This window comes from Haliotis rubra, unplaced genomic scaffold (assembly GCF_003918875.1).
Source record: "Haliotis rubra isolate DU_JTF1 unplaced genomic scaffold, ASM391887v1 Scf125, whole genome shotgun sequence".
Lineage (NCBI taxonomy): Eukaryota > Metazoa > Mollusca > Gastropoda > Lepetellida > Haliotidae > Haliotis > Haliotis rubra.
In genome coordinates this window covers 620,008-644,070 of record NW_025765170.1, presented here as the reverse complement: position 1 = coordinate 644,070, position 24,063 = coordinate 620,008, and the positions used below count along the sequence as shown (strand labels likewise).

Sequence of the window (24,063 nt, the reverse complement as noted above, 5' to 3'; positions counted from 1 at the left end):
GAGCTTTGTGAATGTGGGCCCTGCTCAGCTCAGTGTGACATGTAATATTAATATTATATTCATATTAAAAATAATTATGTTTGGAAACACTCATGTACAGTATCACTGCTTTCTGGGATCCAGTTTCTGGAAAATATTCTATATTCACAACAACTATCAACAACTGCCAATGTTTAATGCAGTTGAGGGTGCCTAATATTCTTAAAATGTGCTTGAAAACCTTTTCAATTTTATATATTTGAAAATAAAACATTGTATTGCTGGCAAAACAAATCTGAATTCACAAAACAAACTTTCCTATTTTCACTTTGTATTCATCAGAGAAGATTCTAAATGGGTTTTCACAATTGTCAAGCTAGACATCCTGAAGTTTTGCATTAAACCCTTCAGCCGTTTCAAAGAAGATGTGGATAGTTAACAAGCAGACAGATGAATGGACAGAGACACAACATGCAAGGCCAAAAGTTCATTAAGACCTTCAGTTGTTGTAAGCACGTAAGACAGAGGCCCAGATAAGCTGCGTATCCGGGGTAAAAATCATATAAAATTTCAATTACGCATTGAAAAATAATTGTTGCGTACCAATTACGCATTTAAAATGTTAGATACATAAAAGTTTAAAACAAATGTGTACGGAATATATTTATAAAAATCGCTTGCGTAATGAAAAAGACATCGATTGCTATCAAATTGTACTGTTAGTATAGGACAAGTGTTGTACTGTCAGTATAGGATGAGTGATTTTTTATGAAATCATTTCCATTATATTTAAGTTGGTTTTGATTAGGTATGACATAAGGCAGAACATACCTGCTTAGTAAACTTACTCAGTCACATAATACTTAGGTGAGTAAAATGACTGAAATACGCACATATTTGAAAGCAGTGGGTAACGGAAAATGAAATACCCACTCAACATTCATAATACCCACTCCAAAAATACAGTGGGTACAGTACCCACACTGAGCTAAATCTTATCTGGGCTGAGGTAAGAGATAGTATTAACGACTGCATTAGAAGTGTAACAATATAAGGCCAAAACTTCATTAGGACCTTCAGTTCTTGTAAGCACGTAAGAGATAGTATTAACGACTGCATTAGAAGTGTAACAATATAAGGCCAAAACTTCATTAGGACCTTCAGTTGTTGTAAGCAGGTAAGAGATAATATTAACAACTGCATTCCCATTTCGCAGGTGAGTCACGCCTAAAATCATTTGTTTTAAAATGCAGGGAGTAAACATTTTATTGTTGGGCAGCTTAGGGACACGGTGATGATTCTGCTATTAATACTCAGCCTAGAATTTTCAGAAAATCTGCATAAGCTGGTTCTTGGACATTTTCTATTATTATTCACATGTCTTCACGACTGACTTGTGATGTATTTTATGTATTGCGATACAAAGGCTGTAAATCACTGTATAATATCATCAGCCTTATACCCCGATACAATTTATACCGGCAAGGGTAGACACTGCTACCAAAAGGTGTACATCAGGCTGCTATAAATTGTATTACCGAGAGAGAAAGCATACAAGCGTATTTATCTTACCGCCATGTTAAATTTACAAAATATCATTTTATTTCATTTCAAAGATCGCTACCGACTTTATGACATGTAAACAAAATGGCATCTGCTTCTTGACTAGATTTTTAAAATCAGTGAAACATATTCTGACAAGCTTAAAACTGCTAAAAATTGGTTAATTATGTCTAAATTGAGTGTGCAAACGATTCAATGTATAAAATAGTTTAAACAAGTGCAGAAGTGAGCACAGCTCACATACCCCCGCTTCCCACTTTGGGACATGGAAATGACTGATATTGACATATATAATGTGACAAGCAGCTCACAAGACTTTCTCCTTGACTCTACTAAACTTTATATACATGTTAGATAATAGTTTTGCCATGTACTGATTACAGTAATAATTTATGGAAACATTATTTTTTTGTGTTTTCCGTGGAAACCTGACATACAATTGAACTTGACTGTCTCATGTTGCACACAATGAAGTGGACGTTGATAAAGATTGTTATTTTTTAGCACATGGCATATCTGTGGGTCATGATTAACTTGTGTATTAAGTTTGGTGAACCTAGCATGTATAGTTTCGATGATATGCTGTGGCCAGGTAACCATCAAACACATTTTGCACCAAGTCATGTTTCCATGGAAAGAACAACAAAACAAATTCTGGAAAAAAATAAAAAATAACAAAAGGCACATCAATGGGTAATGATTAACATGTGTGTGAAGTTTGGTGAACCTAGCATGTAAACTTTAAGAGATATGCTCCAGACAAAACCATCAAACACATTTGGCACTAAGTCGTTTTTCCATGGAAACAGCCAAAAAACAAAATTCTGAAGAAACTTTAAAATAGCAAAAGGCACATCAATGGGTAATGATTAACATGTGTGTGAAGTTTGGTGAACCTAGCATGTAAACTTTAAGAGATATGCTCCGGACAAAACAGTCAAACTCATTTGGCACTAAGTCGTGTTTCCATAGAAACAGCAAAATCAAAATTCTGAAGAAACTTTAAAATAGCAAAAGGCACATCAATGGGTAATGATTAACATGTGTGTGAAGTTTGGTGAACCTAGCATGTAAACTTTAAGAGATATGCTCCAGACAAAACAGTCAAACTCATTTGGCACTAAGTCGTGTTTCCATGGAAACAGCCAAAAAACAAAATTCTGAAGAAACTTTAAAATAGTAAAAGGCACATCAATGGGTAATGATTAACATGTGTGTGAAGTTTGGTGAACCTAGAATGTAAACTTTAAGAGATATGCTCCGGACAAACTTTCGGGACGGACGGACAGAATGAACGCTATATACCCCCGTTACTTCGTAGCGGGGGTATAATAAAGCAGTGAAAGTCAGTCAAATAAATGTGTACATAGTGTGAACTCAAAAACAGTTAATCGAAAGGTTTTCGAACCCCGGGCACTGCATGCGTCAGCTTCTGGGCAGAGAGTTTGACGGGTTACCATGGCAGGGGGTAATATTTTTTCCAGTTGTCACCCTCCTCTGAGGGGTGACACAGAAACATGTTAAAGCATCATTGACCAATGAAATTAAAGAATTTTACATGAAGGTAAGATAATACTGTATTATTACACTCCTTAACAGCACAAAATAAGGTGGAAACTAGCCTAAAGCTTAGTCTCTGAACATATATAACTTTGATAGTAACAAACAAACCCATTCAAATTGAAAAGGAGCCCCAGGGAGACTAGAGATTCAGAACCTGAACCTGAGGAAATCTAGACTTGCTTTATTTAGGGCTTTAGCACTGCAGAGAGGGCTTGGCAGTAGGGAAAATAGTGTGGTTCAGGGACTGTGAGACAGACTAGGTGGAAACAAACTCCCCCATGTCAGAGTCAAACACAAAACATGGGCAGTATACAAGATCTTATGTGATCAGATATTGGTATTTCAGGATCAATCATAAATATCAATCACACACTCCCGTCAATCTCATCGAAACCATATTTTAGTTCTCCTTACTGCTAAACAAACATCTAAGACAAGACATTATGGGTCATGTCAGAATGATATGTTGCAAACACTGATTGACCAATGAAATGACAAAGAAGAAACTGACATTAGCCAATCAGAAAGCAAATTTTATTGAGCTTTATGGCACAAGTTAACCCAGTGATATGCATCCAGACTGTGTCTTGTAAAATACTGAACACTTAAACACAAGTTTAAATCTGAAATAAGGAACAGACGATGATTTTGATGGAATAGTCGTCCAGTCCATAAATATAATTTGGAATACTCTGAGTTGACCATTTCCAGTTGTCAGTCTTCAGATGTGGCAAACAGCCCTCTGATTGGTCAGTTGAAAGGTCATATAAAGGTGATCAGAAAGATGTCCTTAAATCTTTGTTTACCCCCGGTACTGGTTGTGGGAAGTTGGAAATTTGATTTTAATGAGACAGATTTTTACATTTACTGCACACAGTGTTGTGCGTAACAACCTCAGTCTCTACCCATGTCTAAGTGGGTCAATATTGCAGACAATTCCCTGGCCACTTTCTCTGTGCATGCAACTAGAACCCGCCTCTTCATCAGGTCACATGGCCCACCTGGAGGTCAACAGCAGGTTATTAACATATCTTAAAACAAATGAATCTGTGACATTTTTATTAAAAGTGAATTAGCAAAATACTTCTTTTTTATCCTGATTTTCTTACCCATACTTCTCAAACATTTCTCATCACAAGTGAAAAGAAGTGATTCACTATATCATTTTTGTGTTTGTAAGCGAGGTCTAAATATGGCTTAAATTCAAACTGACATGTATTTGAGGAATTTGCTTCTAGATATTATGTAACATATGTCATATTTGGGATTACACTTTCTTAGTAAAGTACAGAGTCTAGTACATTTGTTGGGTTGAGTCCTATCCGGGATTCGAACCCACACCCTCAGAGTCAGGTACCTAATCGCCAGCACACAAAGTCAGACGCCTAGACCACTCAGCCACCGCGGCTTCCACAAAAATGGAAGTCGGACAACTGGTAGTCTAGACTGTGGACTTTGTGTACCCCTCTGATAAGATATTATGATTCTGCCAAAATATCATAAGGCCAGACCAATTATATTTTTTGTTTTACGGATTTTTGTCCTCAGAAAACCTAAAGGCAGGAGGGAAAAAATTAAAAAATAAACATCACTGGTCAAAATAATTTTCCTTTTAAATACTAACAGTATTTTATTTTTGGCAATTTATGAAGTTTATATGGGGCAAAAAAAATAATTTTGTTTGTAAGTTTACATTTTTGGCCAATAACAACATGAGGATTTTATTTTTTGAGCAGGGAAAATTAACTTTTATTTTCTTTCTTATTCTTGAAAAAATACGACCGGCGGATCCGTAAAACAAGAAATAAAATAGGTCTGGCCTAACTGGGATCTTTTGCCATAAATCCAGCCCCGACCCTCCCTCCATCCACTTCCATCTTACCGTCTGGGTCCATGACGTACGCCCCAGCCTCTTGAGCTATCAACATGCCAGCCACAAAGTCCCAGCAGTGAATGCCGTATTCCACGTAGGCCTCCCCCTGTCCGTCGGCCACACGGCAGAAGTTGATGGCAGCAGATCCGTATGCTCGGATACTGAAACACAGAACATGTCAGTGTTCACAGATATCTCACTACAAGCCAAATATACGTAGATCAATGCTCATGCTGTTGATCAATGGATTGTCTGGTCTAAACTAAGTGTTTTACAGACTGCTGTCACATAGCTGGACTATTGCGAAGTGCAACGTAAAACTAAGCTCACTCACTCACAAGCCAGAGCTATCTCTGAAATCGAATAAGTAGGCCTTCTCAATGAACTGTCTGGATGGGAATGCATTTGAGTCTCCATATACTCATGATTCTGTGAGCTCATCTCAACTAATGTGTGAAAAAGTCTGAACCTACCAGAGATTTTGTGAGCTAGTCTGAACCTACCAGTGATTTTGTGAGAGCTAGTCTGAACCTACCAGAGATTTTGAGAGCTAGTCTGAACCTACCAGAGACTTTGTGAGAGCTAGTCTGAACCTACCAGTGACTTTATGAGGGTAAGTCTGAACCTACCAGAGTCTGAACCTACCAGTGACTTTGTGAGAGCTAGTCTGAACCTACCAGAGATTTTGTGAGAGCTAGTCTGAACCTACCAGAGATTTTGTGAGAGCTAGTCTGAACCTACCAGAGATTTTGTGAGAGCTAGTCTGAACTACCAGAGATTTTGTGACAGCTAGTCTGAACCTACCAGAGAATTTATGAGAGCTAGTCTGAACCTACCAGAGATTGTGTGAGAGCTAGTCTGAACTTCCCCCATGACTGAACTTACTGGTAGTTTTGTGTGAGCTTTTCTCCACCTACCCCTGACTGCGTGAGCTAGTCCAAACCTACCCATGACTGTGTGAGCTAGTCTCCACCTACCCATGACTGTGTGTGACGATAGTATGGATGTTTTTCATCTTGGTGTCCACTACTGTTGGTACCCGGGAACTTCCCCCTTCGTGAATGACAATACTCTGCTTCAGATCTGAAATCAAACATCAATATGAAGGAAAATATTCTGCAGCAAATATCTCACATTGATCAGAATTAGCAGATCATTCTGACCAGCATAGCAAACGGCCAAGTCCCAATGCAAATATTAAAGGCTGTGACATTATAATGTGGACATTAAAACCCTGTTCTTGCCAAAAGCAGTGCCATCTACAACAAAAGGGATGTATTTCTCTCAGGCTATTTCTGTGCATCAATACAATCTGCAAACAAGGGTGATATGTGGTAGTATATTCTATTTGAGCAACAACAAAAAGAAGTTGCGGGCATTTCAAATCACATAAGGTATTAAAGAAACCCTCACTACTGTATTTTCTTCAGTTCAAGTGAGTGAGTGAGTGACTTTAGTTTTACGCCACACTCATCCAACATTCCAGCTATATATGAAGGTGGTTTGTAAATAATCGAGACTGTGACTGGACCAGACAATCCAGTGATCAACAGCATGAGCATCGCAGTCTGTGCAGTTGGGATAGGATGACATGTGTCAAGCAAGCCAGCGAGCCTGACCACCCAATCCCAATAGTCACCTCTTACGACATGCATGGGTTACTGAAGATCACTTCATGGGTAGTGAGTGAGTGAGTTTTAGTTTTACACAGCTTTTAGCAATATTCCAGCAATATCACAGTGGGGGAAATTTAGTTCAAACCTAAATTTCCCAATCAGGGAGAGAAATTGACCACAGACTGTACTGATGAAAGAAAAGAGACATTTGTTTTGCTTAAAACCAACAGATAATTCTTTATGATTGGGCAATGAAATTTTGCTCATGGTTCCACTGAATGTCCTTGAATACAAATCAATTGTTTCACAACCTCTCCCTGTGGAGACCCGTGAAGATCCGGGGTAGAATAGGTCTTCAGCAACCCATGTGCTTGCCATAAAAAGGCGACTATCTTGTCGTAAGAGGCGACTAACGGGATCGGGTGGTCAGTTTCGCTGACTTGGTTGTCACATGTCATCGCAGATCCCAATCATGCGTTGATGACTCGATTGTCTGGTCCAGACTCGATTATTTACAGACCGCCGCCATATAGCTGGAATATTGCTGAGTGTGGCGTAAAACTAAACTCACTCACTCACTCTCCCTGTGGTATGTCTGCCATAAAGACACTTAGGGGAGGTAACTCCATTTTACGTTCGAAGCACATCATGTGCATGAACCTCACATGTGACTGAGAGTGTGTGCACTGGGAAACGGTCAGACATCTTAACCATACATATATCGGGCATACTGTAACTAGTCCTGAATACATATCTGAGTGAGTGAGTGAGTTTAGTTTTACTCCTCTTTCAGCAATATTCCAACAACATCACAGTCTGGGACACCAGAAATTGGCTCACACACAGTATCCATGTGGGGAATCGAACCTGGGCCCCTTTTCACAAAGCTCTCGTAACGCATCGACTATCGTAAGTCAATGTTACAGTATAGGAGGTACGAATGCTATGAGAAAAGTTATAAGATCTTAGGCTTACAAGAGCTTGGTGAAACAGAGCCCTGGCTTTTCAGTGTGACGACTGAACGCTTTGACCAGTAGGTTAATACATACAGTCGAACCCGTTTATCCAGACATCTTGGTTACACTTGCGAATCGTCCAGTTAACTGGATCAAACAAGCAAAACGTATTGACGATGTATATTGAAATCTTATTCATGTATGTACGTGTATCTCAATAAATCAGGGAGGAAGGAACTGTACAGTGACATTAGTCAGTTGAACGTTTGGGTGCAGTCACACGACATTTGTGTTTAGCAGGCTGATTTGCCATTATGCCCAATACCTGTCTACAGAAATGTGACGAGACATTATATACAGTACAATTACAATGTAGTTAATCCTAATCCTAATTAGCATGTGTTTTCGTTACTGATGAGATGTTCTCATGAGAAGTGACCCGCGTCCCTAGTGTTTTGATGGGTAACTAATCAATTCACTTCAAACGCCTGCCGAGAGAGATTAACAATGAATACACTTAGTCGTGCGGTAAACATACACATGCACACGTACATGCATACAGATCTTTCCATCCGGATAACAGGATCATTTTTCAATAGAAATCATTGGGAATGGTTTGAAAATTCTCCGTCCGGGTCAGTAAGCACAGGGTCTGGCAAAGCGAGTACAATTACTGAAGGTTAGTTTCGTTTCACAAAAAAATCATCCGGAAGGCGGGGTTTCCGGATATACGGGGTTTGACTGTATCTGAACCCATATGCATCTTGTGATACTACAGATCCACCACTCACCTTCCACACTGCTTACAGCAGCTTCCTTCCATTACAGTGTGACCCATGACCTTTCATGCTGGTGTACATAATGTCAAGGACAGGTATGTAGACCACACCCACTATCACCTGCCAAAATGATAAATGAATTCACTTTTTTATAGATAGTAAAAATCAAGCACTTCAATGAGAGTAGACCTAAGTCTATCAAAGACCAGAAAATATATTCCCTGTTTTTGGAAAACAAGCCTGTCCTTGCCTGTTGAACATGTTCAACAAAATATGCATATTTTGGTTTTATTAAAAATATTTATCGATTTTTAGAAATTAACCTCAAACCAATCCAGAGAACTATTCGGTTATTTTTCATACTCTGTCAAAAAAGGGATTAAATTGTTCTGGCCCCAAACGTGGAAACTCGACTCTATTAAGAAGTGAGTGAGTGTTTTACAATGCAGTCATCAGTAGGGCTGTGCAATATTACCGGTAAACGATTATCGCGATATGGTTCAGATTCTGCAATATATTGGGTCATCCAGAGTTAGCTCCCTTTGAATTATCTGCCCTTGATTTCCATAGCAACAAAATGTGCGCTAAAAGTGCCAGATATACTTTTGTTTCTTTTCTGTTTCATGTAACATTGTACAAGTGGAAGTGTCTTTATAAGTGGCTCCAAAAGTGCCAAATATTCTACCAAATGCTTTAAGTTTTGGGGTTTGAATGGTTTCATATGTGACGTTTTGGAGGAATTAAGTGGCCTTTAATAGACCAATCTTTTAAGAAAAGCAAGAGTAATGGATATCAACTTCTTGTTGGTAATAACACAACGTTTTGGAGTATATGCTTGCTCCTTCATCAAAAGACGTTAAAATATGGTACTTGTTGGTCGCTGCCTGGCGCTCGGCATTCATGGGTACAACAAGGACTGGTCGGCTCGGAGTCAGTATAATGTGTCTGAGTGGGGTATTCATGCTTCACTGCGGCATGGTATCTCAGTGGGCTAGCACTATAACACCAGCTTCAGTCTGGGCCTAGTACAAGCAGCCGCACATACACATACACACGCATGCACATCGTCATATGAGCGAAATATTCTCAAGCACGACATAAAACCCAATTTCACCTCATCTCACCTCACATGAATATTCACAATAAAGAAGTTGACATCCATAAACCTTGCTTTTCTTATGCATTCCACTTCTAAATGCCCTTCAAAGATTTGACCAATCTTTTATTTGGACTTAAAAGTAGAGCTACTGGCTCTGAGTGACCATTTCACAATTCACATTATTTTGTAATATTGTTTTGTTTCATAATGGGACATATGTTATCAATTTACGATAAAGGCCAAAGTCTTATAAATCTTGTAGGACTGTATAATGACATTCTAGTCACGGATCCTAGTTATTGGAAGTCACATGAGATTTTAAGCTCAAGTAGTTCACCTAATCATGTTTTTGTTTCATTTTACAAAAGTTCATGTTAACACATGTTTATATTGGAGTTAAATCTGAATGAATCACTGACAAACAGTAACAATAATTACATGCTGCATTGAAGTGCATTCTGTTGAAGCAAACAACACTGACCATGAGAATCATGTTATATTATTACCTTTATCATTATGTTCGCAAAACTTTGTTGCAATAGAGTTACTTCAATGAAACATTCCATGTTAAGGCTCTATATCATTTATCTGTACACCACTGGCATACACCCATACACAATGGGGACAGGGAGCCTGAAAGTATTGTGTAACAGCACAATGTCGCACACAGAGAGCTATTATGAATTTATGATGTACGCACTTGGGCAGAATCCTTCCAGTCAATATATCACAATATGTATTGCAATATCTCTTGAATTATTGCAATATATCGCAATATGAGAATCAGGGCAATATCCAGACCTAGTCATCAGTATTCAAGCCATACAACAGCAGCTTCTAACACAGGTCAGAGCAAAACAAACAAGTGGCTGATAAAATGAGAATATCCCATGGTGTTATCGTGCAGTTACACATCAGACATATTGTCCACTCAATCCTCATTTTGTAAGCTAGACAAACCAGTAACACTTGGCATGATTATCTCACAAGGTGCCACCAGACATATTGTCCACTCAATCCTCATTTTGTAAGACATATTGCATCCTCTCACAAGACATATTGTCCACTCAATCCTCATTTTGTAAGCTAGACAAACCAGTAACACTTAGCATGATTATCTCACAAGGTGCCACCAGACATATTGTCCACTCAATCCTCATTTTGTAAGCTAGACAAACCAGTAACACTTAGCATGATTATCTCACAAGGTGCCACCAGACATATTGTCCACTCAATCCTCATTTTGTAAGCTAGACAAACCAGTAACACTTAGCATGATTATCTCACAAGGTGCCATCAGACATATTGTCCACTCAATCCTCATTTTGTAAGCTAGACAAACCAGTAACACTTAGCATGATTATCTCACAAGGTGCCACCAGACATATTGTCCACTCAATCCTCATTTTGTAAGCTAGACAAACCAGTAACACTTAGCATGATTATCTCACAAGGTGCCACCAGACATATTGTCCACTCAATCCTCATTTTGTAAGCTAGACAAACCAGTAACACATAGCATGATTATCTCACAAGGTGCCATGACATTATCCCATTTTGTAAGCTAGACAAACCAGTAACATAGCTGATTATCTCTTAGCAGACATATTATTGTCCACTCAATCCTCATTTTGTAAGCTAGACAAACCAGTAACACTTAGCATGATTATCTCACAAGGTGCCACCAGACATATTGTCCACTCAATCCTCATTTTGTAAGCTAGACAAACCAGTAACACTTAGCATGATTATCTCACAAAACCAGTAACACATAGCATGATTATGCCACCAGACATATTGTCCACTCAATCCTCATTTTGTAAGCTAGACAAACCAGTAACACATAGCATGATTATCTCACAAGGTGCCACCAGACATATTGTCCACTCAATCCTCATTTTGTAAGCTAGACAAACCAGTAACACATAGCATGATTATCTCACAAGGTGCCACCTTACAATGACACAAGTCAGACATATTGTTAACTCAATCTGTAGTTAGTATTGATCCTACCTCCTTATTAGCTGTCAATCCCATGGAATATGATACTTCAGGAATGCTATTTTCAGAAAAGAAAAGAAATACATAAAATAAAGCAACAGTAAACTTTGATGCTTTAAGGCACAATGTCACGACAATATTTTGGCCTATATTTTATATATTGGGGGCATATGCACTCACTTTAGCTTCCTATTGATGCAATAAAAGACTTATTATCCCTTACAACTTGCCTGAAATCGATAATTGAAACTTCGAGGCGAACAGCTTCCAAACAGATAACACTAGCCATATATGGAATGTAAACAATTGCTTCGTATATCGAAAACTGTCGCACACGGTGTTGTCAGTGTTTGCCGAACTGGTTTCAATCACAAGTTGCGTTATAGGATATTCGTAAAGAGTGCTCCAAGGGACATAACTCTATGGGGTTCGGCCCGGTAGAGGGCGAGAGAGTCAATTTAATGCAAAGTTGCATTGATTCATTCGAACATTCTAATTTAATATTGTAATCTAAATATGTAATTATTTTTGGAATATATTATATGGTAGCTTCCCTGAGGGCTGATAGTATTATCGAGAGAAATGCATTATGTATTTTTAGTGAAATATGGTATGACATTGTGCCTTTAAGTCAGTGATGATAATGACTTTTGTTTGTCATATATATAATACAAAACAAACTTCAGGAACACACATAAACTTTGTTTTACATGTTATGTTTTCCTGACAGCTGACCTGTTATAGACGTTAAATCTCCACAATGGTATTGGTTGGTTGGTTTGTCGCACTCAGCAATATTCTAGCTACATAGCGGCAGTCTGTAAATAATCAAGTCTGGACCAGACAATCCAGTGATCAACAGCATGAACATCGATCTACACAACTGGGATACGATGACATGTGTCAACCAAGTCAGCGAGTGTGATACGACAAGCATGGGTTGCTGAAGATCAATTTTAACCCGGATCTTCACGGGTCTGCAGTGGTGGAGTTTCAGTTGTATGAAGGCGTCTGCAGAGCCTTTTTCGAACAAACGCATTCCGCAATATTCTAGCTATGTGACGTATGTAAATATTTGTGAACAGACGACCCAGTGAATGACCTCATAAACATCGATTTACGCAACAGGGATAGGGCAACCCAGTCAACGATCCCGTTTGGCGCATCTTAGATGCATGGGGGCACCCATGAAGATCCTGGTTAGAACTGGAATTTGCAACCAATGCTTGTCGCAAGAAGCGGCAAACGGGACCGGGTGCTCAGGCTCCCTGACATGATTGACACATGTTATTGTATCCCAAACGGATAAATTGATGCTCATGATGTTGATCACTGGAGTATCTGGTCCAGACAGACCGCTGCCAAATAGCTGGAATTTTGCTGAGTGCGGGGTTAAACAACAAACAAACAGATTATGGATTGCTGAAGATCAATTCCAAAACAGGTCTTAAATTCAGTGAAAATAACTGTGCACGGTTCTATGAGCCTGACCACCCAATCCCGTGAGTCGCCTCTTACAACAAGCATGGGTTGCTGAAGATCAATTCTAACCCAGATCTTCAAGGGCCCTGCAAAGGTATTGCTTTCAAGTACAATTATTGAAATCCAATATGACTTGATCCCCTTAAAAGCAGAAAACTCTTCCCTAAATTCTCTCTGGTCTCATAAACTACCTATGTACAAAATTGGTGGTTCCATCTATAGGATCGACAATCCACGTCAGATCATCTGTGAAGTCACATGGGATGTCGTTGACTGTTGACTCCTCACCAATAAACCTAAAACATGAAAGTGAACAACAATAAACAACTGGTAAACAGAATCCTCTTCTGATAACAGCCCCCCAATAACAGTGCATCAATGCCCAGCAACTGTTGCAAACTGACAGAAAAACTACATGCATCTTCAGATTCGAGGACTTAGAGGAGTATTTGGTGAAATTGGATTTTCGAATGACATGGTTAGATTGGAGGTTTTCAAATGAAAAGAATTCCTGACACTGAAATTCGGAGATGAACCATCATAAACAGACTGTGTTTTGATATTTGTGTTCATATAATTGTAGATTAGTAACCTTTTATTTAAATTTGGAACAGACAAATTTAGCTATGACAACAGCACTATTGATGAAATCTTCATCAATACTTTTGAAAACTATGAATTTCAAACCATCTTGTGAACTTGTCAAGAGCATAACCAATCTGTCTTGAATGTGAGAAATGTGACTTTCTTTTCTCACATCTAATATTGCAGGCCATTGCAAGTATGTCTTCCAAATATGCATCATAATAGGAAAGTATGACAAAGTTGCATTTTTGAAAACCTGCATCAACCATTGGTTCTTGTAACTGCCATTACGTGCCTTTGATCTTTGTTACCGAATTCTTGTTTGTACACTACAGAGACTAATGGACCGATCAGAAAGTACAAACCAGATTCAAGTAACAAGAAGAACAACATGGCGGCCAGTCCCATTGACTACACCAGCTAGTGTTTGTCAGAAATTACAATACTTTAGAGCTAACTGACACCCAATAGAATACAAAAACAATTTGCTGGGATTGATGCCTTCATGTCCTGGCAGTGGCTTTGGTGTCTAAGAAATTTGAGTTACCTCCCTTATATGATTTCAATTTGGGACATTTTCAAGACATTTGGTGCCAAATATTGGCATCTGAGCTGCTCTACATAAATCCTTTGTATTTATTAACTCCACTCACAACAAATAAATAGTAACATATTGTTTCAGATCTTCATGTAGACAGATATTGCATCAGAGTAAATATGCCAGGTAAAGACACTGATATCACCTACTTGTGTGACGGGTATCTTTCCTTGATGTATTCAATCACCCATTTTTCCACCGCCTGGTCAGTTTCCGTCACAAGATCAGCATTGCTCTGTTTTGTTTCCACATTTTTCTTCTTTGAAAATCCATCTTTTATCATCTGTTGAAACACAATTATATCAATGCTGACGTTGTAACACTTGAACTGACAAGGATTGACTGCTAATTTTACTTTTCTTAAAATGTGTAATAAATGTGTAATGAACTGTACTGCCATTCCTTTTGGTATTAAGTTTGATTGTAATATCTGGTGCAATGAAATATCTTTTGTACAATTTTTATAAAGTTTACTGTACTATGAGTAGATGTGTATTGTGGCTGTCTGACAATAAACGAAAATGTGTCTGTTATCTTGTTTCTTTTATTTATTCGCGCCACTGGTCTTTACAGTATTTGTGTCATGTAGTCTACTTCGAAACTTCACTGCAATGTAGCGAATGATTAACTGCAAGATAAGTAAATGCACCGTAGGAACGCCACAATAATATCATCCATAAAACTTATTCAAATAGCTTTAACAACTCAATTTTACTGAAGCTTTATGCATACCGTTTTGTATAAACAGACACCCGACCCGTTGTCCGCTTTTCTTGTGCAAAACAATAATAGAGTTACCTCCCTTGGTTACATTTAAAGCTAGCTGCACTTCGCGATCTACATCTTTACTAGAAAAGGATAAGTTGTCACAATTCCATTCATGTCATGTCAACCTAATGTAGCCAAAAAGGACAAAGTGACGTAGGACTCACGCCGTATGTTTAAACCAGCGAGCACAGGTAAAGTGCTGACTAAGTTAAACACCATGATAAGTGTTGTTACATGGCAGTGTTATGCAATGTGTAACAATGTTCCAAGGGTACTTTGTATCTGTTGACACTGCTCTATATTTAGACTTGTGCTATATTGTAGGCAGAGTTCTGGAGTGAGTGAGTGAGTTAAGTTTTACACCGCTTTTAGCAATATTTCAGCAATATCATGGCAGAGGACACCAGAAATGGGCTTCACACATTGTACCCATGTGGGGAATCGAACATGTGTCTTCGGCGTGACGAGCAAACACTTTATCCACTAGGCTACCCCACCGCCCACTGTATAGACTGATGCAGAGAAGTTTGTAGAAAGATCTCGAATCTTTTTTTGTTTGTTTAGGTTCCGTATTTTCTCCAATAAGCACCCTTGCACATATTTTATCAATGGACCTCCAGAAGCTGTGCTTATTAGAGGTCCGGCACTTTTTCGCTTACTGGGTGTATTTTCCGTAATTGTTAGTGAGCTGCTTTACCCCGGCGCTTATTAGAGGAAGTACAGTATATGTGGCGAGTTAACTCTAGCCTCTGATCTCAAATTACATGTCAAGTTAAAAGATGACAAGCAATTATATGGAGATCATTATACCCTGTTTTGGCCTATTTTGCAAGTTGGGTTACTGTTGCTGAGAGGTGAGCATTACCATCACTTCACCAACCAAACTTCAAATGGTTTCCCATGGTTTTACACAATGCAGAATTGTGCATCCTGTGTGCATAAATCACATAAATTGACATGCAGAGAATGGATGCCTTCAGCATGATGAGCGGACACTTTAACCACTAGGCTACCACGCCGCCCGTGTGGAAGTTATCATCACCTAACTCTAACACTGCTTTGTACAACAGTGAGTGAGTGAGTGAGTTTAGTTTAACGCAACACTCAGAAATATTCCAGTTATATGGCGGCGGTCTGTACATAATCGAGTCTGGACCAGACAATCCAGTGATCAACAACATGAGCATCGATCTGCGCAATTGGGAACCAATGACATGATCAACAACATGAGCATCGATCTGCGCAATTGGGCACCGATGACATGTGTCAACCAAGTCAGCGGTCCCGTTAGTCGCCTCTGACGACAAGCATGGGTTACTGAAGGCCAATGTTCTAACCCGGACCTTCATGATTCTTGTGCAACAGTACCCTGATCCCAACTGAATACTAACCTCCCCAGCCTTCTTCGCTACTTCCACTGCAAAATCCAAGAATTCCTGCAGTTGCTGAGAGCTGACTTGTACAGACATGATGGAGTGGTGACCAGTTTAGGATTTGAAGAAATGATGTCAAACTGAAAAGTAAAAAATTTCAATAGATGACATGAAAAATATTGTGCATAAAACTGACCATCAAATATCAAATACAGTAACGTACAATTATATGTTTGGTTTGTTAGTTGTTTAAGGCCGCACTCAGCAATATTCCAGCTATATGGCGGTGATCTGTAAATATTCGAGGTTTGGGCCTGTGATCAACAGCATGAACATCGATCTACACGGTTACAACGAACTCAAAGGATTGAAAACACAGAAAAAGATACAAACACCTCAAAAGTCAGTACCTCCTGCTACCATGGTTACAGCAAGTCATCATTTACATTCTGCTTGTCATGTTGCTAATTAGTACATACTTAACACTCAGACTTGATTCTTTCATGTTATATTTATATATGTAAGTACATATAGAGAATACTAAACGATGTTCCGTGTAATACCAATCGCGAGTTTCATAAATATGGTATTACACAGGACATTGTTTAGTACGGTATTTAATTTATTACTCTTCCAACATTAGCAAAATAATATCTCAGAATTCAACTAACAGAACGAGTGCATTATGCCGTCATAACACGGGTCACGCGTATGAATACATTTCATTTATGATTGTCAATGTTATTTTATTTAATTTGATTTTTTTTAAATAAACAAGGGGGTATGAAAAATGGAACAAATGACCAGTTGAAACGTCTTTCCTAAGAATTCCATGAGTGCATTACACTTGCACAACTGTGTCACGTGTGTCATGTAACAGAGTGCAAATAGTTCCGGCAGCACGAGGTGTTATTTCACAATGTGTAATAACATTGTAGATATAATAAACGGTGATATCTTCAATGGGTGAGTAATTAATACTGGTAACACATGGTATGGTTATGTCAATGAGACTGCCTGGCATCATATAGCTGGAACATTGCCAGGTATTGCGCCATTCAACAAAGAAACAAATATGATGTTTCTTGTTCCATATATAAATCTTAACGTGTCATACATGATGAAATCAATATCATATTCAAAGGTGAAAGGATAAGCAGACCAATTTCTACAACTTCCTGTTTAAGCCATGCCCCAAACTCTCCTACCACATGTATCTGCTCTAAGATCTGCAGATAAATATTTACTGACAAATTCCACGTCGAAAATTCAAATCCTTTGGTCTCCAATCATTCAGCTATGGAGCTCCAAGACTCTGGAACCAACTACCACTTGAGCTAAGGCTTTCTGTCTCTATTCAAGCTTTCCGAAGTTCTATAAAAACCTTCCTTTTTAGAAAATATATAAAAGCCTAATATAACTCTTCAGCCAATCTATTCAAAGGGGCGTACATCAGACCATATTACCCGAGGGAGAAGTTTACAACGTATTTATCTTACAGCCATGTTAAATGTACAAAATATCATTTTATTTAATTTGAAGATCCGACTAGATGACACGTAAACTAAATGGCATCTGCCTCTCGACTGGATTTTTAAAATTAGTGAAACATATTCTGACAAGCATAAAACTACTATAGCAAGAAGACAAAGTCATCAATATCCCCAGCAATGGCAAAATACTCTTCATGATTATGTCTACGAGTTATGATTATGTCAAATATTTAGGTGTGTATACAGAAAAGTGGAAGGAGAGTATTGAAAGGTTTTTAAAGTTCTGCTCCAGAAAGGAGCACTATCACCAATTTCAGGCTATGTCAAACTTGTTGCCATGGAAATGCCAAAAATATTTTATTCAGAATTCCCAAACTACCAAAAGGCACCAGTACACCACCAGATCTATCTATGTGCCAGGTTTGGTGAAGAAACATTGAACGGTTTTAGAGTTGAGCTCCGGAAAAGTGCACTACCACTAATTTCTGTTTTAGTCAAACTTGTTGCCATGGAAATGCCAAAAATATTTTATTCAGAATTCCCAAACTACCAAAAGGCACCAGTACACCACCAGATCTATCTATGTGCCAAGTTTGGTGAAGAAATATTGAACGGTTTTAGAGTTGAGCTCCGGAAAAGTGTACTACCACCAATTTCAGGCTAAGTCAAAACTTGTTGCCACGGAAACGCCAAAAATATTTTATTCAGAATTCCAAAACTACCAAAAGGCACCTGTACACCACCAGATCTATCTATGTGCCAAGTTTGGTGAAGAAATAGTGAACGGTTTTTAAGTTCTGCTCCAGAAAAGAGCACTACCACTAATTTCAGTCTAAGTCGAACTTGTTGCAATGGAAATGCCAAAAATATTTTATTCAGAATTCCAAAACTACCAAAGGGCACCAGTACACCACCAGATCTATCTATGTGCCAGGTTTGGTGAAGAAACATTGAACGGTTTTAGAGTTGAGCTCCGGAAAAGTGCACTACCACTAATTTCTGTTTTAGTCAAACTTGTTGCCATGGAAATGCCAAAAATATTTTATTCAGAATTCCCAAACTACCAAAAGGCACCAGTACACCACCAGATCTATCTATGTGCCAAGTTTGGTGAAGAAATATTGAACGGTTTTAGAGTTGAGCTCCGGAAAAGTGTACTACCACCAATTTCAGGCTAAGTCAAAACTTGTTGCCACGGAAACGCCAAAAATATTTTATTCAGAATTCCAAAACTACCAAAAGGCACCTGTACACCACCAGATCTATCTATGTGCCAAGTTTGGTGAAGAAATAGTGAACGGTTTTTAAGTTCTGCTCCAGAAAAGAGCACTACCACTAATTTCAGTCTAAGTCGAACTTGTTGCAATGGAAATGCCAAAAATATTTTATTCAGAATTCCAAAACTACCAAAGGGCACCGGTACACCATCAGGTCAATCTGTGTGCCAAGTTTGGTAAAGAAATAGTGAAGGGTTTTAGAGTTCAGCTCCGGAAAAGTGTACTACCACCAATTTCAGGGTAAGTCAAAACTTATTGCCACAGAAACGCCAAAAATATTTTATTCAGAATTCCAAAACTACCAAAAGGCACCAGTACAACACCAGATCTATCTATGTGCCAAGTTTGGTGAAGAAATATAGAACGGTTTTAGAGTTCTGCTCCGGAAAAGACAAATGTGCACGGACGGACGCATGGACGCACGGACAGAGTCCATTTTAATACCCCCATAAAACACGTTGCGGGGGATAATAAGGGTAAATTATGTCTAAGTTCAGTGTGCAAATGATTCAATGCATAAAATAGTTTAAATAAAGCAGTGAAAGTTGGTAAAATAAATGTGTACAAAGTGAACTCAAAACAGCTAATCGCAAGGTTTTCAAACTCTGTGCACTGCATTAGGCATGTTATGATGTCATAAGATTGTTAGCGATAGAGCTTCTAGAGGGAGAGTTTGGCAGTTACCGTGGCAACAGGTAATATTTTTTCCAGTTGTTAACCTACTGGGAGGGTGACACAGAAACTTATTAAAGCATCATTGCCCAATGAAATTAAAGTATTTTACATGAAGGTGAGGTGAAATTGGGTTTAACGTTGTGCTTGAGAATATTTCGCTCATATGACGACGTGCATGCGTGTGTATGTGCGGCTGCTTGTACTAGCCCAGACTGAAGCTGGTTTTATAGTGCTAGCCCACTGAGATACCATGCTGCAGTGAAGCATGAATACCCCACTCAGACACATTATACTGACTCTGAGCCGACCAGTCCTTGTTGTACCCATTAATGCCGAGCGCCAGGCAGGGACCAACAAGTACCACATTTTAACGTCTTTTGGTATGACGCGGTCGGGGATCGAACCCGCGACCTTCCGCTCTCCGGGCGGACGCTCTAACCACTACACCACAGAGGCGGTCCTTACATGAAGGTAAGATAATATATGCTAAAGTGCTGAGACATTATTACCCTGGTTAACTTAAGCTGCCTGTGAGGCGCTAGAAGGTTAACATTCATATGACTTATCCCACCGGGTACCCATTCATAGCTGGGTGAACAGAGTCAATTTTGATTAAGATGGGACCACATGTGTCCCGTGTGCTTCGTTGTGGGGCAGGACTTAAGTTCTAAAAACTCTCAGGACTCAGGCTGCCGAACACTGTCACCCATCCAAGGACTTTTCTGTTGCTTAACTTCACCTGATTTGTCACATGGGTTTTATGCACAGGTCCACACACCACATGCCACAGCCTTGCAACGGTTTATATGAAAATATTGATTGGTCATTGTATAACTTTAATATTTCATGAGGTCGTACAAATATGAAAACTATTGACAGATGATTCTATAATCAATTACATATTAGATTCATGTTTGTAATATACGCAAAATAAACCTTGACCCAATGGTCAAACACCCATCAAATTAAATATGGCTGTTACCAACCCTATATCATAATAACAAGCTTTCATGGAAATTAAATATTTAATATATGGGTTACATATGGGACAACGTGGAGGACAGACCCTGAGGTAGCTAAAATCATAAATCAGATGTGTATATTCAGAGTGCGTGGAGAAGTGTATATTCAATGTGTGAAATAGTTTCCAAATCTTGCAAGCCAGTCAGGCTAGCTATGCCTGAAAGTTACTAGTCCACAGAAAATTCACTAGTCCAAATTAGTCATCATTAAGCTGCTAATATGATGATTACTTTTATCAGGCCATAATCTTGCATAATTTAAGAGTGTATTTTAATTCGGAGAGAGTGATATACTTACAAAATGACCCTATGAAAATTCACTAGCCAGTTGGGCCAGTGATTGTGGAGATTGACTGGCCTGAATGGATTTTTACTAGCCACTGGCTCGAAATGGAAAGTCCCATTAACACTTATTAACACTTTCAGTCGAGCAACATCTCTTCTGGTTTACAGAATTTTATCTTATATGCGGTTAAAACACAAATTCCTCTGCATCTAGCCACTGATATTTAATACAAGAGCTATATGCAGACACATATGGGTTTACAACATCATGCCCACTCCAGTACTATACAAAATCAGTTGAGATTCCTATGTAATTAGCTACCAAACAACACTTATAAGTGTAAAACATCTCACAGCTCAGAATAAAATACACAAATGCAGTGCAATTTTAAACAGTTAGTTCCATGAAGTTCAACATATGTTATATTGGGGATTAAACTTTCTTAGTAAAGCATAGATGCAAGTACTTGTTTGCAAGTACAGGGCTTTTTTTGTCTTTTTAGTAACGGTACTTCAATGGAGTTATCAACAAAATTGAAACAGTAAACATGCCCCTACATATTTGAGATTAACAAGAACATGGACAAGCTTAACCAATAAACACATAACACTGTGTATCAGTAAAACTCATTTTAACTCTCTATCTAACCTTTCATCAACAAAATTCCTGTGATTTAAGAAACGGAGCAGTGGGATAGACAATCAACACGAACAACTGTGTTAGTCCGAGACTAGTGAAAGCCTACATGGACTCTTGCTTTTTCCTGAATGTATATAGTTACTTAACATAACCATCAGTATGAAATGAGCTGCATGCTAGTTGGATATCATGGGATCAAACTTCCCACTGACCCCCGGAATTGTGAATATTTTCTATTCAGGCAAGCAAACCTTGCTTTCACGACTTGGTTAAGTCGATCACTACAAGTTATGGAAACACAGCACATAATCATCACATTCATTATTGTCATCAGAGACCATATAATATGGTCTCTGTTGTCATGCTGGTAAAATATGAGGTAATAAATTAGGCCTTCATTTTACAAAGCCACATGATAATGAATACATGTTTTAAAAAATACCATGCACAAAAGGAAAATTGATTAATAAATGAATTAGATATCTGAATATCTCTCAAACATAAAGACATTGATAGAGGTAATGAAGATTTTTTATGGTATCGGTCCTGTACATTGGATATATGGGACAACCTGAAGGACATTCCCCTGGCCAGACCTCGAGGTAGCTAAAATTATAAATCAGATGTTTACAACCGTAAGCTTCTGAAACTTGTCAAAGGCTTTGGTCTTATCTCCATCTTTGACTCTTTCACAACAAAACGACACGATTGGTGTCATACCAAACTGACTTTTACAATAAGGACCTTAATAAAATGACATTGACCATATTAACTGGTAGGTGTTGTCCCATAGCTGTTCCGATCCTCGTTTCTATCTTATGAGCACGTGTATCACATCTGAGCGGATACTAATCGTCTAATGTCTGAATCAGTGAATGATGATTCCTAATCAGGAAGTCTATTTCTCAAATACAGTCTCGGAATCTTTTTACCATACGAAACACGCAAAACCAAACTGACATACTAAGTATATTTCGATCGCCATTTTGAGTATTTTAATACAATAATTCATACACACATTGGAAACTACTCACCTTATACAACTGACAGTCAACCTCAGCGAGCTCTTGCATGAAACAATTTAGAGTGAGCTCCCTTTAAAAGTTTATACTCCGTGCCAGTGCATGCGCCAACAGTCGCTGTAAGGAGACGAAATATTACACCAAAGGTTGGTTCGGACAGCGCTCGATTTTGTGGCAAGCCGGGTTATTTCACATTTAATTCGAAATTACTCGTATCGTAAATTGTTTAAAGATACCAATGTAATATTTTGGGGTTTTCTTTCAGATAACAATAAATATTAATTGATATATCACCAAAACATGATTAATAAAACATACCATCATACAATACACAATAATATTTACATTTATTACCTACGAGGGCGAAAATATCGGGGTTCATATTTTTCATACCATGTCCTAGGGCAAAATATCACTTTGTCATGGTGACGTGACGTCATTAACAATGCTATGACGTCACGTTTCTTCTGTGACGTTGCGTTCTACATGCGGCGACGGCGGGTAGCCAGCCTATGTTTGAAAGTAGATTTGGGTTTATTTTCCTCAATTTGACGACTTCGGCAATAAACCGAATATTATATTCGTGCCCATATCATACTATGTTTACGACACGAGGGCCTAAATGTTGGTATTTCCCGAGCGAGAGCGAGGGATATACCGTCATTTAGGCACGAGTTTTATACGAGTCATGGGCACTCATATAATATCCTCTATTTATTACTCACCCGTTGAAGATAGCACTGTTTAATAAGTGTACAATGTTATTATACATTGTGTAATAACATCGCGTGATGCCGGACGTATGACGTCATAATGTTTTACAGTTATGACATCACAATGCTAATACCTTTGTCACAATGGTATTAGACCTTGCTCAACTCGCGGAACTGTAGGCAGTTTCTATCAATATATGTTGGTGAGTAATAAACAGAATACTAAACTCGTTTCCGTGAAATACCATTTTATAAAACTTATGAAAGATTCGTTAACTCGTTTAATAAAAATGGTATTACACGGAAGGTCGTTTAGTATCCTCTATATCTTAAATTCAATAAAAGGTATCTTGACAGACTGGTGTTGAAGTAAAATTCAAGATATCACCATATCTGATCAGCATGGCTGGGTATGCTGCTCAATGGTAGAAATCCCTAAGGGGCCGTTCATAATTTATGGCTAGGGAGGTGATGATGATTTTTATTGAGAGGTATGTACAATGTGAATGACCCCCCACCTCCCCTTCCCATAATTTCTAAGCCTAATTGTAAACATGTATTTATGTACAAAATTGTTGAACCTCCCCCAGTACGTGTATACAAAATTGATGACCCCACCCCAAATCATCATTTCCCTTCTTTCTTCCCCTAAAAAATAGCCTTAAATTAAGAACGGTCCCTAATTTCGAAAAATTGTGATA

At 38.5% G+C, this 24,063-nt stretch overlaps 1 protein-coding gene across 1 annotated transcript; it reads right to left on the bottom strand.

Moving 5' to 3' along the window:
* Positions 1 to 3,617: 3,617 nt before the first annotated feature.
* LOC124266356 (inositol monophosphatase 1-like) lies at positions 3,618 to 22,719 on the bottom strand. The gene is given in 9 exon segments (XM_046701163.1): positions 3,618 to 4,106; positions 4,988 to 5,139; positions 5,956 to 6,061; positions 8,335 to 8,449; positions 11,442 to 11,487; positions 13,103 to 13,207; positions 14,244 to 14,377; positions 16,254 to 16,375; positions 22,662 to 22,719. Coding segments are annotated over 8 exon segments (843 nt in total). The 5' UTR covers positions 16,332 to 16,375; positions 22,662 to 22,719; the 3' UTR covers positions 3,618 to 3,999.
* Positions 22,720 to 24,063: the final 1,344 nt, after the last annotated feature.